General features: G+C 47.7%; 1 protein-coding gene across 1 annotated transcript; it reads left to right on the top strand.

Annotated features, from left to right (window-relative positions):
- Nucleotides 1-6,666: 6,666 nt before the first annotated feature.
- SERPINC1 (serpin family C member 1) lies at nucleotides 6,667-16,990 on the top strand. The gene is made up of 7 exons (XM_026509327.4): nucleotides 6,667-6,896; nucleotides 8,821-9,190; nucleotides 9,497-9,712; nucleotides 10,570-10,707; nucleotides 12,341-12,731; nucleotides 13,741-13,805; nucleotides 16,740-16,990. The coding sequence occupies exons 1-7, from the start codon at nucleotides 6,856-6,858 to the stop codon at nucleotides 16,914-16,916; spliced, it is 1,398 nt and encodes a 465-aa protein (XP_026365112.1). The 5' UTR covers nucleotides 6,667-6,855; the 3' UTR covers nucleotides 16,917-16,990.
- Nucleotides 16,991-17,183: the final 193 nt, after the last annotated feature.

The raw sequence follows: 17,183 nt of genomic DNA, 5'->3' as shown, positions 1-17,183 counted from the left end.
GGATAGTGCAAATGAAGAGGAGGGAAGAACGTCCAAGATTGTGTGTAATGGAGCCACAACTTGACAACAAATGGTACAAGTGTGATTGGCATTACTAAACACCCAAGGAGGTGCCACCAAAGTCAGCTGCTCCCCATGGTTCCCTTCACCAAGCACTAGGTCTATTCCTACATCATCAGGTTAAAGGGAAAAAATTACCTCTTGAAAATTCAAGGAAAACCTGTCACCTCAGCTTATCATTGTCTTATCCTCTCAAGTCTAAAGAGTTCATGCTATTATGATCTAAATTACAGGGCCCTCTGATTTTCCTCAGTCCCTAAGCTTGTCCTCCTCCTCATCTAACTAATTCGGCCTTTTGTTATCCTGACAAGCTCAGGGAGCTGACCCGACCTAGGAATCCCGGACCGCGGGCATGACGGGCTACCTTTCCAGAGTGGGCCGGCCCATTTCTCCCACTGAGCAGCTTGAGGGTTTTGCCTTCAGCACCGTTCCCTGCCGAGCTGAACTTCGGTAAGCACGCACGGTGGGATTCCTGAAGCTCGTCTCTGTTCAAAGTTGGGACAACCTATTCCCCAGCAGCATCTGTTGGTTTTCAGCACTAGCCGCCTGGAAAGGGCCCAACACCAACCGTGTGTCCTGAAGGGATAAAAGCTACGAAGCCACATTTATTCCTAGATGCTCATTTCCACCTCTGCCCTCAAATGGATTTGGGCCGATTTGCTAAAGCAGCCCCCCCTCCGCAGTGGTGGGTGAGAGACCCCAGTCACATGATTGACCCATACTCACCAAACACGCCCCCTCGGCCTTGGCTTCACTAGCTGTTTCCTGTTGCTTCTGGGTCTGTCCAAGCCAACCCCTCTTTCTCCGGCTGACTTTCCCCCATGCCTCTGCTTCTGCTCTCTGTCTTCTCCTTTCTCTTTCACCACCTACAGCTTCCCGGACTAAAGTAGGACAGTGAGCTTTGACTCCATGCAACACTGTCCTGCTCAGCCTCCTGAGAATACCCTCGCCCCAGACTTCGGTTCATGCAAGGTGTCAGTCCCTCCGGATAAGAGAGCATTTTTAATAATCTCAACTTACCATTTAGGAGGAATTTAAAGTATTTTTCTGTTAGTAAGTTAGCAAAACTACTCTGAAGCTGGGTTTCTTCAAACACAAATATTTATTGAGTACCTGGTACGTGGAAGACCCAGTGGCATGTGCACTGGGCATGTTCAATAAATATTTGTGGCTTTGGTTTGGTGTCCCTGAAACGAAAGCTGGACTTTCTAACCTGTGTGAGAATTTGAACGAATTCCGGTGAGAGGCTTTGAGACGCGTACCTAAAAGCTGCCCAATAATAATGCAGGGTTATTTTGATAAACTTTATTTCACCTTAATTAAAATAGCATAACCACCTCATCCACTAGAAGCCCAGGAGAGCTGGGGATGGCTCTGGTTTTTGTGCTAGGTATTTCGCCAGATTTCCACGAAGAGGTAAGCTTTGAGTTACTCAGTAACCAGCAGCAGGAGCTCAGCTCTACTGTTTGTACTCGCCAAGGTCATCGTCTTGGTGCCAAAGAATAGAACAGCCCAGGATATAAGGGAACGAACAGCAAGGATCAGCCGAATTACCTGCTCAAGAGCTGCTACTGAGACGAGAGGCAGATCGGGAAAGAGGCGTTTTTAAACTTTATTACTCAACTTCAAAGTAGTATTTTTTAAAAAGAGAGGGTGGGGCGCCGGGTGACTCAGTCGGTTAGGCGTCTGACTTGGTTTCAGCTCAGCTCGTGATGTCGAGTTCGATCGAGCCCCACATCCGACTGCACGCCCTCGGGGAGTCTGCGGCTCTCCCTCTCCCACCGCCCCTCCCCCCACTCGCGTGCGTGCGCTCTCCCTCTCTCTCTCTCTCAAATAAATAAATCTTTAACCCAATAAATAACTAATAAATAAATAAAGAGAGGGTGACTGAATGCTATACTGTGTCTCCTCAAACCAACCCCTAACACAGCAGAGCACAGAGAGCCTCTGGCTCCTTCCAACCTTATTTCCACTCAGAGAAAAATAGCGTCTGCCCCCAATGCCAGAAATGGTTAGAAGATGAAAAATTCAATTTAAATATACTTTTATGTATTTCAAAATAGACCATTGTTAAAGCACTACAGAATGTTGAGTCTGTGGGTGGCTGGGTTGGGGGAGGGGGAAGATCCAGATTAGCTTGCCCAGCATATAAAAGCTCTTTTTCCCTTTCCTCATCAAACCAGGCTGAGATGAACTGAGAGGAAAGGGATTTGGGGTCGTGAAAATCTAGGCAGTGCAAAGGCAAGGGGGGGGTGGTGTATAAGACCCAGAGACTAGGCTGGTGTTAAAGACTCCCAAAGACCCACTGAAAATCTCGTTTGGAATGTGCATCGGAGACAACAGCTCTCTAATTAAAATATGTGTGACCAAAGAAGGTGGCAGTCCTTGGGTCCTTTCTGGGCCTGGAGCCCTGGATCCGGAGGAACTTGGATCGTGGACAAACTTGGTAGAGAATACCCAGAGGAGGAGAACCATGTGATGACGTATAAACCCTAACCCAAGAAAAACAACGGGACCCTGTGAGTTTTAACTCGGGGAGACATTTTCTTCATAGCTGTCTTATAGGAGCACAGAACCCGTGAGACAGGCACAAAGGGTCTGAATCTCAGCTTCACTAGCTTTGTAATTGGGGCATGTTCTTAAGCCTTGTGAATAGCAGTTTTCTCATCTGTAAACTGGGCATAATAATATCTAACTGATAACAGCTGACAGAATTGTAGAAGCTAATGCCTGTGAAGCCCTCAGCATAGATCCTGGTGTATAGTAAGTGTTCTAAAGTGACACCTATTATATTGATTGTATTCAAAGAGGTAAAGAATTTGACCTAAGCTAAGGTGAAGTTATGGTTAAATTATAGACCATGGAATATTCTACAGCCATTAGAAATTATATGGCCAAGCAGGGACACCTAAACACCTCTGTTCCACCTGCAGACATGGAACTGGGCTTGTCTCCCTCTCCTTTTTTCCTTTGTTACCAGCCAGGGGCTCAGCCTGCTTCAGACCCTCTTTGGTGCCGCCTTCATCATGCCCTGGTACTTCTCTCTCCCCAAGCCTGGAACACAACACTGACACCCTTATTGCTCACAGAGTCAAGACCTGTGTGAATAAGTGATACTTGGCATGTTAAAAAGTAGAACACTAGGGGAGCCTGGATGGCTTAATCGGTTAAGCCTCTGACCCTTGATTTCAGCTCAGGTCATGATCTCAAGGTTGTGAGATGGAGCCCCATGTGGGCTCCGTGCTGGGTGTGGAACCTGCTTAAGATTCTCTCCTCTCCCTGTGCTCCTCCCCACCCCCACCCCCTGCTTGTGTGCATGCTCTCTCTCTCCCCAAAAAAGAAAAAAAAAAGAAAAAGTAGAACACCAAATAAGAAGGTACATAGTGACAAGCCTTGCGTCCTCCCCTGTCTGTCCACTCCTCACCCCATCATCTCCACTTTGTGATACAAAAGGTAGCATACTGAACACTGATCTGCAGCATACTTTTTTCCCTACTTAGTTATCCTGGAAATTTTCCGTACCAGTTCAGAGAAAGTATCCTCATTCTTTTTGACAGTGGCATAGTCTTCCGAATGTACTTTGGTTTATTTATTTAACTAGTCCCTTGTAGATGGAAGTTGTTTGTAATCTTCTTCTATTACTACAAATCAAGTTACAATTAGTAATCTCATCGACACCCATGCAGATATATCTGTAGGATACATTTCTTAAAGTGAGATTTCCAGCTCAAAGGCTAAATTCATTTGTAATTTTTGGTATTGTCAAATTTCCTTTCAAACGGTTACAGCATTCTGCCCTCCCAAGCGATGGGTAAAAGGGCCTATTTCCTCACATTCCCTCAAGAGAGTGTGCTAGCTTAATCTCTTTTAATTCCAATAATATTTAGTGATAATCCTTTTGAGGGACTCAGATGAGAAATAACTGGGAAAGTACAGTGCTTAAAAAGTCTTGCAAAGGAATCATTGAGGGATGGTAAAATTAGCAAGTGAAAGTTTGATGAAAAACAATGTATTTATATACTCTCAAGGTATCTGCCCACAAGATACTTATTTAATAAAAAAGATAAAATCGCACATTTTACAGCAGAGAACAAAACTTGGCAGACACCATCCTAACCAAGTGATCAAAGTTATTAACATCACACCAGTAATGGAACAAATTGACATCATGTGTCTCCTGATATCATGCACTGAGAAAGACACAATATTACTTCTGTAATATGTCTGCCCCCCAAAAATTATAAATTCAGTCTAATTGTGAGGAAACCTCAGACATACTCAAATTAAGAGGCATTCTTCAAAAATAACTGGCTTGGGGATGCCTGGCTGGCTTAGTCAATGGAGGATGCGACTCTTGATCTCAGTCAGGGTCTTGAGTTCAAGACCCACACTGGGCATGGAGCCTACTTGGAAAAAAAAAAAGGTAAAAAAAAAATAATAAATAACTGCCTTATACTCTTAAAAAATGACAAAAGAGAGCAACTTTTTCAAACCAGGAGACACTAGAGACATGACACCCTTTCGGCCAGAAGAGCTGTAAAAGGACCAATGCAAAGGGAAAGAGGAGAGGCACTCACTGTAGGTTCTGTAGGCCTTTCAGGAAACATGGGGTGGTTTCTTTGGCCACATACATGCAAATCCACAAGAAAGATGAAATTGTAGACATCAATGGATGGGCACTGTGCTAAAAAGAATGCCCCATGAATATTAAAACATGGTAAAACTGGAAAAGTCAGCCACATTACCCAGGATGCTGTTGGCATTACTGTAGACAAGTTAAGGGCAAGATTGTTGCCAAGAGAATGAATGGGCATGTTGAGCATATTAAGCATTCTAAGAGCTGAGATAGCTTCGTGAGGCGTGTGAAGGAAAATCATCAGAAAAAGAAGCCGGAGAGAAAGAGACTTTGGTTCAACTGAAGTGCCAGCCTGCCCCACCCAGAGGAGCTCACGTGGGGACCAGCTGAAAGGAGCCTGAGCTGATGGAACCCATTCCCTATGAACTCATGGCATGACAGGTGTAGAAAATATAAAAGACCTCTGGACTGTAAACCAAAAAAGAGAGAGAGAGAGAGAGAAAGACATGACAACTAAATGCAACGTGTGATCCTAGAAAAGGAAAAAATGCAGGAGGGGGCACTAAATCAACGTTTCCCAAAGTGTGGTCCAGGAGCCCCAGGAAGTCCCCGGGAACTCCTGCATGGATGCATGAGGTCAAACTTTTAATGTACAGTTTTTAATAATACTTAGATGTTATTTAACAAGATTACAAAGGGATCCTGAGGGCAAAAAGTTTGAGAACCACTGATGTAAAGAACATTGGTGGGACAACTGGCAAACTTAGAGTACAGTTTATAGATTTGAATATAGTCCTATATCACGGTCGGTTTTTCTGACTTTGATCATTGTACCCCGTGGTCACATAAGGTCATGTGCTTGTTTTTAGGAACTTCACACTATTTAGGGATAAAGGGACACTATATCTGCAACTTACTCCCAAATAGTACAGAAAGTAATATGGATTACATAAATATACATATGAATTATACCCATGAGTGTACCACTTTCAAAGAATCTTCAATCACACGGAAGGAGGCATACTTTTCCTGTGAGTGCTGTTGCAGCAATCCTTATGATATTGTTTTTGGCTATTTAGGAAAAGGAAAATATAAATAAACCTACCCTTTATCTCCATTAGTTTGAATTCATTTAATCTCCCCAATAACTAAAAGTAAAAGCAATATACACAAAGAAACAGGATTTGGTTTCTTTGCTTTTAAAGAAGTATCTCAAGGGTGCCTGGCTGGCTCAGTCAGTAGAATGTGAGTCTTGATCTCAGGACTGTGAGTCTGGGGTTGGATGTAGAAAGTCTTAAAAAGAAAATATTTTAGGCGCCTGGGTGGTTCAGCCGTTAAGCATCTGCCTTTGGCTCAAGTCATGATCCCAGGGTCCCAGGATCGAGCCCCACATTGGGCTCCCTGCTCTTTGGGAAGCTTGCTTCTTCCTCTCCCACTCACCCTGCTTGTGTTCCCTCTCTGTCTCTCTCTGTCGAATAAATAAATAAAATCCTTAAAAATAATAATAAATAATTAAAAAAATAAAAAATATTTCAGAAGTAGCATGTATTTTTTTACTTGCCCCATATTTGTCTCCTGATCCCCTAGTGGGATCAGTTCCTCCCCTGTGTGTCCTGGTCTGGTTTGTGGACACGTTGGGCCTTAGAAGCCTTAATGAAGGTAGTACCTTGTTTCAGAATACTCTCCTCTGACTAGATATTACGGACTCTCTCTCTCTCCCCCAAAAGAGAGCTGTGAAAGAGAGCATATTGAGCTGAGCAGAGAGAAATCTAGAAATTTCTGGATATTCAACCTGGCTAGTTACATTCACCTATTTTCTACCTCCTGGTTTGGTTAACCAAGAAAAAAGAATCTTGAAGAGAAAGTTCTCAGTCAGGCATTTTCTGACCAAGTTTGAATTTGAGAACAGGTCCTCCTTTTACTCTTCTATAAAGAAGAGAGTTAGGGAATATTGCTAAGAGAGGTGGGCCTTGCCTTCCCTCGACCTGACTGAACTTTAAAACTTCTCTACTAATTAAACAACACTGGGCTCTACACTTTGCTTAACCCTGGAAGCTGGTCATCAGCCTTTGACCTCAGTTTTCCCCTCGTCACCAGCTCCCTCCCCCACCTCAGCTTCTGGAACCTCAGTCAGATTTAGAGGAAAGAACCAGTTTTCAGAGCGATTGCCTCAGAACACACTATCTCCACCCGGCTGGCCCTGTGGAAGATTAGCAACCATGTTTTCCAATGGGATAGGAACTGTAGCTGCTGGAAAAAGGTAAGAGAGGCAAGTTTTCTCTTTTGCATGCCCTCATTGGGTTTTTTGACCTTCGAAGTTCTCCCGAGGATGGCCTCGACAACTTAGAGAAAACCAGGCCCTCTCCCTGGTAGTTACAATAAAAGATGTGTTTGGAGGACATCATCCAAGCGCCCTCCCTCCCACGCTCTCTTGGGGTAAGCCACACCTTGGGTTCTTAGCCCAAGAAACAAAGGGGATGTCTTCCCCGAGCAGAGGTGCTGTGCCAGCACCAGCCCCCACAGCAGCCCAGGAGACACTCCAACGCAAATTCCCGGGCCTGCCATACAGCTGAAAAGAGGGAAATTTCAACCTGTGAGACTCTCCTAACTCCCTTTTTGCTTCTCCTTCCACTCAATTGCCCCCGCTCCAAGATCTCAGTGACCTTTGACTAAAGGACAGCAGCCCTGCTGCCTTGCCTCACAGTGAGGTCCCCTCCTCCCTCGACACCACACGTATGCCCTTCTTGACACCGGTTGTTTTGGGAGGCTACAATGAGGCTGTGAACCACCATCTTGGTTTTTCTTCTCCCCATGAACAACACTCCCAGATTCCCCTCAGCCTCCACTCGTATTTCCAAATGTAGCTGAGGGACAGAAACGGAAACTAAAGGCAAGCAAGATGGGGAGATGATTGGCAAGGAAGGTTCTCTCTCTCTCTCTCTCTGCTTCTTCACTGTGCCTTCTGTATCTCCCCGGGTGTCTCTGCCCTCTCCCACCCCGTGCCTCTGTTCTTGAAGGGCTGCAGAGCTGGCCTCACTTCACACAAGGAGCCGAGTACCCCTCAGTTGCCCCCAGCTTCCAGCCGGCCCGACACTGGCCCGCAGACCACCTCAGCGAGCCCATGCCGCACTGCGTGCCTGTCTGTTTCTGCCAGGGGGCAACTGAGAAGCGTCAGTATCCACACGGACTCCCAAGCCCGCCGAGCAAGCTCCCGGCCCACCCCGTCGCACAAAAATACTACAAGAGATTTTCTCTGGGTGGGCCTGAGTGTTGCCGTTCTCCTCACTTGCCAGTAGCATGATCTCGTTTTTTTAAAAAGTGAGATTAATTTCATTTGTTTTTGGTGAACCCGTGTTGGAAGCATTAAAATTCCCGGGCAGGGAAATGATGAGGGCAGGACACACAGTTCTCTGAAGCCAGGCTCTGACCAATGCGGGAGAACGGGAGGAATCCAGGGGGGCTCCCCGGGGCCTGGCTTGGATGTCCGCCGGCGGGAGGCTCCCATTTGCTGAGCCGGAGGATGGAGGGGGGGAAGCAGGCGGGGGGGGGGGGGGGACTTACAAGGACAATGTGGTCACTAAGGAATCTTCAGGCCATCCGGGGGGCGTTGTCCCGCACACGGTCCGTGTGGAGCTCCGCGGGGGGTAGGGCTGGAGTTGGAGGCCCGGGGAGGCCGTGGCACTCAGGTGAGGCTTCGCCCTGCTCAGCCCTTCTGACCCCCGTGGTCTGACTGAAACGTCTGCGGCATCACTCCAGTCTCCAGCCCTCTCACACCCAGCGGGCCTCTCCTCAGCAGCCTCTGTAAACTGCGCCTCCTCCTGCCCTACGTCCGCGCCGGCGCCCAAGCGCCCGCCTGTGTTTCCTGTGCGCATGTCCGGCTCGCCCTCCGGAGCTGCGCGTGCTTTGTGTCTTCCAGCCTTGGGCCCGCGATGCTTTAGAACCATCGGTTGCTTCGACAGTCGATTTTAATTTCAACCTATGTCCAGGCCAGTAGAACTATCCACGTGCCGGGAGTCCACGACTGGACCTGTGCTGGGCCCTTGCGCTCTGCGAGGCTTGGGGCCCGCCTCCCGGCCACGCCGGCTGCGCTGGAAAAGCCGGTGCTTGACCGGGGCAGGTCTGCGACGGGCGGCGGGAGAGCGGCTGTCCCAGCAAGCTTAACGCAGCTTTCTGCCCCCCTCTAGGAGGGTATATCTTCTGTCCTTGCTGCTCATTGGCCTCTGGGGCTGTGTGACCTGTCACCGGAGCCCCGTGGAGGACATCTGCACGGCCAAGCCTCGGGACATTCCCGTGAATCCCATGTGCATCTACCGGTCCGCAGAGAAGAAGGCCGTGGAGGACGAGGGCGCAGAGCAGAAGGTCCCCGAGGCCACCAACCGGCGGGTCTGGGAACTGTCCAGAGCCAATTCCCGTTTCGCCACCGCCTTCTACCAGCACCTGGCGGACTCCAAGAATGACAACGACAACATTTTCCTCTCGCCCCTGAGTATCTCCACAGCTTTCGCGATGACCAAGCTGGGTGCCTGCGACAACACCCTCAGGCAGCTGATGGAGGTAGAGTCCGAAGCCCTTCCGCCTAGCCTCGTTCCTGGTCGCCAGCAAAACCACCTGTGCGTTGGGCTAGAGCCCCGGAGAGACGTTAGGCGGTCCCCCCGCTCTTTGTGGCGTCTCCTGCTTACCCTTTCCTCTCCTTGCATCCGTGTGTGCACGTACGAGACGTGAGCGGAGCGCTCGTGCTGTGTCGGGGGCTGCTCTTGGAGGAGGCCCTCGACGGGGTGGCTGTCGGTCAGGGACTGACCAGCACTGTGCTCCCCACCGCGTTAGCCACGCTTCTCCACCACTGTCTTTCGGCTTCCACAGGTTTTTAAGTTCGATACCATCTCCGAGAAGACATCTGACCAGGTGCACTTTTTCTTTGCCAAACTGAACTGCCGACTCTATCGAAAAGTCAACAAATCCTCCGAGTTAATATCGGCCAACCGCCTCTTTGGAGACAAATCCCTCACCTTCAATGAGACGTACCAGGACATCAGCGAGGCGGTGTACGGAGCCAAGCTCCAGCCCCTGGACTTCAAGGTGAGTCGCAGATGTCGTCCCAGGGCGCAGAGTTCTTCGTCTTCCCTCAGAGGCAGAGAAGGTAGAGAAGCAGGATCCAGAATCCAAGAACGCGGCTCTGCTGGTTGAAGGCAGGTTGGGGGTGGGGAGGGACTGGAAGTCAGAACCCCTGGAATAGATCTGCTTGCTTGAAACCCCAGACATCAGTGGTGTCTATGGCTTAGATTGTAGCTGCTGCTCTGAGAAAGTTGTATAAAGAAATTCTTCTTGTCCACCAAGACCGAAAAGGGCTCTGGAGATGCCAGTCCTACAAGACACCTTATTTAATTTTTAAAAGTTACCGTGGTCAAATAAAACTGGTGTATGGTGCATGCCGTGTTCTCCTCTTGGAGATTCGTGAGGCACCCAAGCCTATGAAGTTTTCTGAGAAGCCTTGCAACAAAGAAGTCTGTTGGCTTTATTCAATCAGCATTTCTCTCTCTCTCTCTTTTTTTTTTTTTTTGGACCACATGAGCATCCTTCTGCCCCTCACCCCTGCATAACTCACTAGCTTCTGGACATGTCCAAAAAAATAACATTTTGTTTTATTTTTCCCAGACCGTTTTCTTCTTTTCTGTTCCCTTATTTCTGTTTCTCTTTATTTCTCTCTCTTCTGTTAATTTTACTAACATCTAATTTATTAATCTAACTACTAATTCACTAACCATCTGGATGATTCATAGCTTTATACTAGATATGTAAGTTCTCCCCAGTCTGGAGCAGAGTGGGAAATGGTGGGAGAGGGCAAGGGGCTGGTGAATAAAATGAAATGCTGCGTGGGGAAGTGGAGAAGCCCACTGAAAGCACAGGTGGGTAGATTTGTTTCCTATTCTCCTCAGGAAAATGCAGAGCAGTCCAGAATGATCATCAACAAATGGGTATCCAATAAGACCGAAGGGCGTATCACTGATGTCGTGCCCCAGGATGCCATCAACCCGTTCACAGTCCTGGTGCTGGTCAACACCATTTACTTCAAGGTATTCAAAATCGCCCAGAGGACTTCCTCTTGTCCTTCACCTCACCTGCTTTCACACCATTAGGCATTAGATAGGTCCTCTCTGCGAAATGGTCCATGCATGGCCTGGGCAGAAATACAAATTTACTGAGAATCTAGGACTGCGTCTAGGGCCATGGCTGCTGGTCTGAAGTCCAGGAGGGCCTGGTCATGTCTCTGGGCCCAAGGAAGAGCGTACACACTCACAAACTTAGCATGCACGGCTGCAAAGTATGGTCTGGGATGAACTCTCATACACGTGTGACAATTGTTGCTATCCAGTTTACTCCATTTTGAAATCTGGAACAGCAAGATAAACTCCGTTGACAGTCCTCGGTCATGAGATTTTTCTCCGTAATCTGGAGCAGCTTCAACAGTGACTCAAAGTTCCCCTTGCCTGAAGCTTCTGAACCTCCAGGTGCCAGGCTCACTCCAAATTTTGCAGAGTTCCTGTGATTTGACTGTGTGGATGGCTTTGTCTTTCTCAGAGTTGAGAGTTCTAAAGGCTGTTTCAACTTGAGACATGTAGGAAGGAGAATGAGGGGGAGGGTACTGGGAATAAACAGACCATTGATACTCAGGAGGGCCACAGGTTTAAGATGGGGGGAACTGGGGCACATTTGCCCATCCTGGGTTGTGCTCTTTACCCCTTACTCCTGCACAGAGCCCAGGAGTTGAGCCAGTCACCGCTGTGCCAGCCACTCTGGCTCCTGGGGCCTCCCTCTCCCCCAGAGTGGAGAAGGTTGTAGTTACCCAATGTGTATTGCCCTTTACAGTTTACAGAACACTTTGCTGTTTATTAGCCCTCTTTATTCTCATAATATCATCAACGAGACCTTGGGCCTCTCAGAAAGATTACTTAGTTTAAATCCTGCCTCTTCCATTCCTGCTCTGTGATCTCAGGTGAGTCCCGGAGAACTTTCTATGCCTCAAATGCTGCATGTATAAAGTGGGAATAATGATACACCTCCCTCACGGGCTTCCTGAGGGGCCTGAGTAAGTGACCCACCACTCAAAGAGTTAAATGACTTGTCCCCAAATCAACCAGCCAGAATAGGACAAGGAATGGTAATTACAACTCAGAAATTTCGAAGGGATGGCTTGTATCCCAGGGTCCCTCCGTCTGTGAGCAGAAGTTAGCCAGGATTCACCCTCTGCCGGGCAGGGCTCCGAAACAACCCCCTGGGTTATTATCAGTGTCTGGCCTTTATTTCTCGCGGGCGGAGGCCAGCATTTTGGAGGATGGCCCTTGAGAAAGAGGTGGGTGGCAGGCGGAAAGCAAAAGGCAATTCAATTTAAACTCAAAAAGACGCTTGTGAAGAGGCCAGTAGGTTGTTCTCGGTTTTAGTTTTTATTTTTCTAGTTATAAAGCCAATAAACAGCCACTGCCGAAAATCTGGGAAATACAGAAAAGTTCACAGAAAAAAACACTCATAATCCCATCACCCTGCCGTAGTCATTGTAAACCTGTTCACGTAGAGCCCTGTGATCTGTCCTCCTGCTCGTTCTGCCTACACGTGAGCGTGATAAAATCATGTGACTATTTCCCACGTCAGTGTTCGCCTACGGAGGGGCTAGGTCTCGTGGTGATTCTCCCCCCTGCTGTCTCCTCCCAGGGGCTGTGGAAGTCCAAGTTCAGCCCCGAGAACACAAGGAAGGAGCTGTTCTACAAGGCCGACGGGGAGTCGTGTTCGGCTTCCATGATGTACCAGGAAGGCAAGTTCCGCTACCGGCGAGTGGCAGAAGGCACCCAGGTGCTCGAGCTGCCCTTCAAGGGCGATGACATCACCATGGTGCTCATCCTGCCCAAGCCTGAGAAGCGCCTGGCCAAGGTGGAGCAGGAGCTCACCCCGGAGATGCTGCAGGAGTGGCTGGATGACACGACGGAGACGCTGCTGGTGGTGCACATGCCCCACTTCCGCATCGAGGACAGCTTCAGCGTCAAGGAGCAGCTGCAGGACATGGGCCTCGTCGACCTGTTCAACCCCGACAAGTCCCGGCTCCCAGGTGAGCCTCGGAAGGGCGGGTCTCTTCCCTCTGCCCCCCCTCCCAGGTGGTCTGAGCAAAGGAGAAAGAATTGGGGAAAAGAGCAACGGGTCAGGAGTAGAGTGAGGGTTCTACTGCTAACCCTTCCTTCCTGGGGTCTGGCTTCTCTTCTGTATCCCGGGCAGTTGGCGCCCGGATCTCCAGGAGCGCAGCTGGCCCTGGAATGAGACTGTAACTGAAGTGTGGGATGAGACCAGGGGGAGATCATGAAAAGACATCAGAACTCAAAGCAGAGATGTGATTCAGAGCTGGGGACATCTTGGTCCCACGAAATAGGCATCGCTGATGTTAAACAGCTCGATATTCCAAAGGGCTCATGAGTTCCCCTAAAGTCACTCGGACAGCAGATGCGGCCAACCTTCCGTAGCTGTGAGACTTCAGCAATAGTGGTCTTGGGTCCGACAATCTACCATCCTTCAAAAATATGCATTAAAATATCTTTTTACAAGAGAAGTTTACAATGTCAGGAAATTGAATTTACCTTTAATAGGCTGCCTATAAACGAGGTCTAACCAGGGGCCCCTGGCTGGCTCGGGGGAAGAGCATGTGACTCTTGATCTTGGAGTCATGAGTTTGAGCCCCACATCGGGTGTAGAGACTACTTAAATAAATAAAGGTGAAAAAAAAATTAAACTAGGTCTAACCAACTTCTCTCTTGAAAACGTTGTCAGACCGAAAAGAAAGACATTCCTACTAGGTGGAGTGGGAGTTTTTCTTTAAGAACAGAGTCACCTGCCCCCTCCAAGAGCTGATGTGTGAGATTAAATTCACAGGATCCAGGCTGAAAAAGCCTAAAGAACTTTATTCTTTTTAATATTATTTATTTAGGGAGTATCATTAGGCCAGGGTTCAGGATTTTTATTTTGCAAAAATAGCCCCAAAGGACCTCTTAATTCAAACTGAATTCCTTTCTGTGGGTTGAAGCCGACTTTCTCCCATTCCACAGAACCTTTTCTGGTCTTCCTTCTAGGTATAATCGCAGAAGGCCGGAGCGACCTCTATGTCTCAGATGCATTCCATAAGGCCTTTCTTGAGGTGGGTACACCTTTCTTTGCTCTCTTCTTATGCTGTCGCTTCATTTTTCAGTATATCAATATCTCATGTGATTTATAACTGAGTTCCTGGAGATCCAAGTTCTTGCTCCACTGCGTCTATGGTCTTACAGCAGGTGCGTGAACAGCAGGACACAACTGTGGAAAAAGGCATGTTTCCAGTGTCCCTCAAACCCCAGATCTGTAGCCCCCTCCTCCACGAGGCTCTGCAAGAGAGCCCTCCCCTGAAGGCCTCATGGTCCCATTGTTCCACCCTCCCTCCCGCCACTTCTCCTGAAGCAGGTCGAACATTTAGGGGAGGGTGACACAGGAAAAGACAACAAAGGCCACAGAGAAGGGATTCAGAGGAGGAGAACCAGGAGAGTAGGTGCTCACAGAAACCCAGGGAGGAGTTTTAAGGAAACAGAAAGTAACAAGATTGAAAATTGACCACAGGTTACCATTCCCTAAGGAATTTAGACAGAACAGTAGGGGCACAGGCCTGATTGTAACAGGTGAAGAGCAAATGGAGGGTGAAGAAGGGGAGCCGATGAGAGTGGATCATGTCCTAAAGTGTGTTCCAAAGAAGCAGAACTCTAGACTATGCTGCAAAAACAGTTTGGTGGTGAAATAAATGTATATCCTCCTCTTGGGAAATAAACAATGCACGCTGGCATTTTGGCGTCTAAGGTCCACAGTGAAAAAACCGGTTCAATATTGTTTAACCTATTGGAGGGGAGGTGGGTGGGGGCAATGGGTGAAATAGGTGGTGGGGATTAAGGAGTTCACTTTGTTGTGAGGAGCACTGGGTAATGTATGCAATTGTTCAATCACTGTATTGTATACCTGAACCTAATATAACACTGTTAACTCACTGGAATTAAAATAGAAACTTAAATATGTTGCTTAACCTAGTGTTTCCCCAACTCAGGTGCCCATGGAACCCTTTACTAGAGTAATAGCTATATTAAAGCCTGTAGAAATTCTGGTTCTCAAACAAATACTGAACTATGGACCAGTAGCACTAGTTAAGTGGGAAGCTTGAGTCTTCGAGAATCCAGGATGGGGCCTGAGAATCAGCATATTTACAGAGCTCCTCAGATTTTAATCCACAACCAGGTTTGGGAAGCACTGTTCTCTGGGGGAACTGGGCTATGAGGAAAAGGAGATAGCCACTGTCAGAGATGGTCACAGGATTGAGGAAACCACAAAGAAAGAAGGTTATGGTCAAAGGAGAAAGGTTTCAGAGCATGGTGCTAGTAAATATAGTGGCAGAGTCCAAGCTCAGTGAGAAAACGTAGTTAGGAGGAAAGTGGAAGGATCGAAGGACAGAAGGAAGGCAGAATAATTGTCATAAGAGTGAGGAAACGCAATAGCTTGAAAAAAAAAAGGTTATAGTCTGAGAGGATGGTGTCATTATTATAATTTCAAAGGTAGAACAAGTCTGAGAGATGGCTAGTTCAAGGCATGGCCATGAGACTGGTTTGCTTAGGTAGGGTGAGGGTAATGCTCATTGGGGTTCACAAGATGAAAGGAAGGGGAGGTTAGGGTGTTGACTGGGTCTCCTACCAGGATATTTTAATTGTCTGCATCAAATGATAGCAGGAGTTAGGGTGGACAGAAAGGCTATGAGCTAGGTGCCGAAATCCTCAATGTGGGGATATAATCTATAGGATCACAGATGTCAGTGACCTGTAGGACAACAGCAAGAGCAGAGGGCTGTATCTTAAAGGTACTGAGACCAGACCTAGGGATTTTACAAAAGTACTGGATTAATGGTTTTGGAAGTACACATGCCACTACTGACACCCTCTTCCATATGGATTATGAAGGGAAGTACACTTAGGAAGACTGCGAGGGAGGCTATGTCCTCAGTATTTTAACTATGATTGAAAAATCCTCCTCTAAGGACCCTAAATAGAAGAAGTCACCTTAGACACCTTGAGGTCTTTGAGTTACCGTTAGGAAGAAGCAGAGGTTTGGATTCACTTTATCCCTCTTAGCCCACTAAACAATGGCACAAGGTTTCTCCATAGCTCTTGGATCAAAGTTGTTTTCCTTGAGAACCTTGGGAACCCAATATACTGGACTCCAACTGATGTAGATCTCCTGGGAAGCCATTAGAAGCCAGTATCTGATTTGAATAAGATGATCCTGTCTTGCAAAAGCTCCAGTCTGCTCACAAACCCAGTCCTGAATGACCATGAAAAGCATGGGGAGATGGGGCATAGGACGGTGAGGAAGCAGGGAAGAAGAGTGACAGGGAGAGAATTGTCTTCAACCAGCTCCCCAAAGCTCAGGGATCTGAAGTGCTTTCATTAAGAAGCAGGGACAGAGTTTTGGTGATATTCTGGGTCCCCAAGAAAAATTTTCTGAAGGTCTCTCTCTGGCAATTCTGCTTATCAGCAAGTATAACTTGTGTCAGACTATTACTCCAAAAATACTCACCTCATTCAGCCAGAGGACCCTGGTCTTTTCATAGGCCCAATGTCCTGAGCGGCTGCTTGGGGTAGTTCTGTCGGGGATCTTGATGCTCCAAGAGTGAAACTATCTCAGCTCTAGAGTTCTGATCTTGAGTCAAAATCTCTTTTAGCATCTGGTACAAAATAACCCTCTTGCAATGCCCCATACCACGGTGCAAGCCAGACACGAGACCGCCTCGTGTATGTCTACGTTCCTGGCTCAGGAGTTCTCGGAATGGAATCCTTGCTCTCACCCAGCACAGGGCTTGGAGGAACCCAAGTGCTTACATCAATATTCACTGGATGAAAGAAGGCATAAAAGTCAGGTTCTGGTGGGAACGCAACCTGACCCAAGTGTACTTTCCCCTGGAAAACAAATAGCATTTTGAGGAACTGCTGCGTCTGTGGGTTTTTACCGTGTCCAGTGAACTGCAGAGGAACTAATGCAGGCTCTGTGTTTCCTGTCTGGTCTGCAGGTCAATGAGGAAGGCAGTGAGGCAGCGGCAAGTACTGCCATTGGGATTGCTGGCCGTTCGCTGAACCCCAACAAGGTGACCTTCAAGGCCAACAGGCCCTTCCTCGTTCTTATAAGGGAAGTTGCTCTGAACACTATTATCTTCATGGGCAGAGTAGCCAACCCTTGTGATAACTGAAGTTTTCTTTATTTTTTGCACCTCTTCCTATTTTGGTTTGTGATACAAGTAAAAATAAACACAACTACTCCCAATTATGAATGGATTTTGCCCCATGAAATGAAGACAAGGACAGGAGATATGGATGGAGATGCTAGTGGGCATTTGGTCAAGCGAGTGCTTGACCAGTTGTTCTCTACCAGTGAGCACACCTGGGTCAAGAAAGTGAAGGAGTGGGGAGCCTGGGTGGCTCAGTCGGGTAAGCCTCCAACTCTTGATTTCAGCTTA

The sequence above is a fragment of the Ursus arctos genome, unplaced genomic scaffold (genome assembly GCF_023065955.2).
Source record: "Ursus arctos isolate Adak ecotype North America unplaced genomic scaffold, UrsArc2.0 scaffold_2, whole genome shotgun sequence".
NCBI classification, from domain to species: domain Eukaryota; kingdom Metazoa; phylum Chordata; class Mammalia; order Carnivora; family Ursidae; genus Ursus; species Ursus arctos.
The sequence above is the reverse complement of the archived record's forward strand: the minus strand, read 5'-3'. Positions and strand labels throughout refer to the sequence as shown.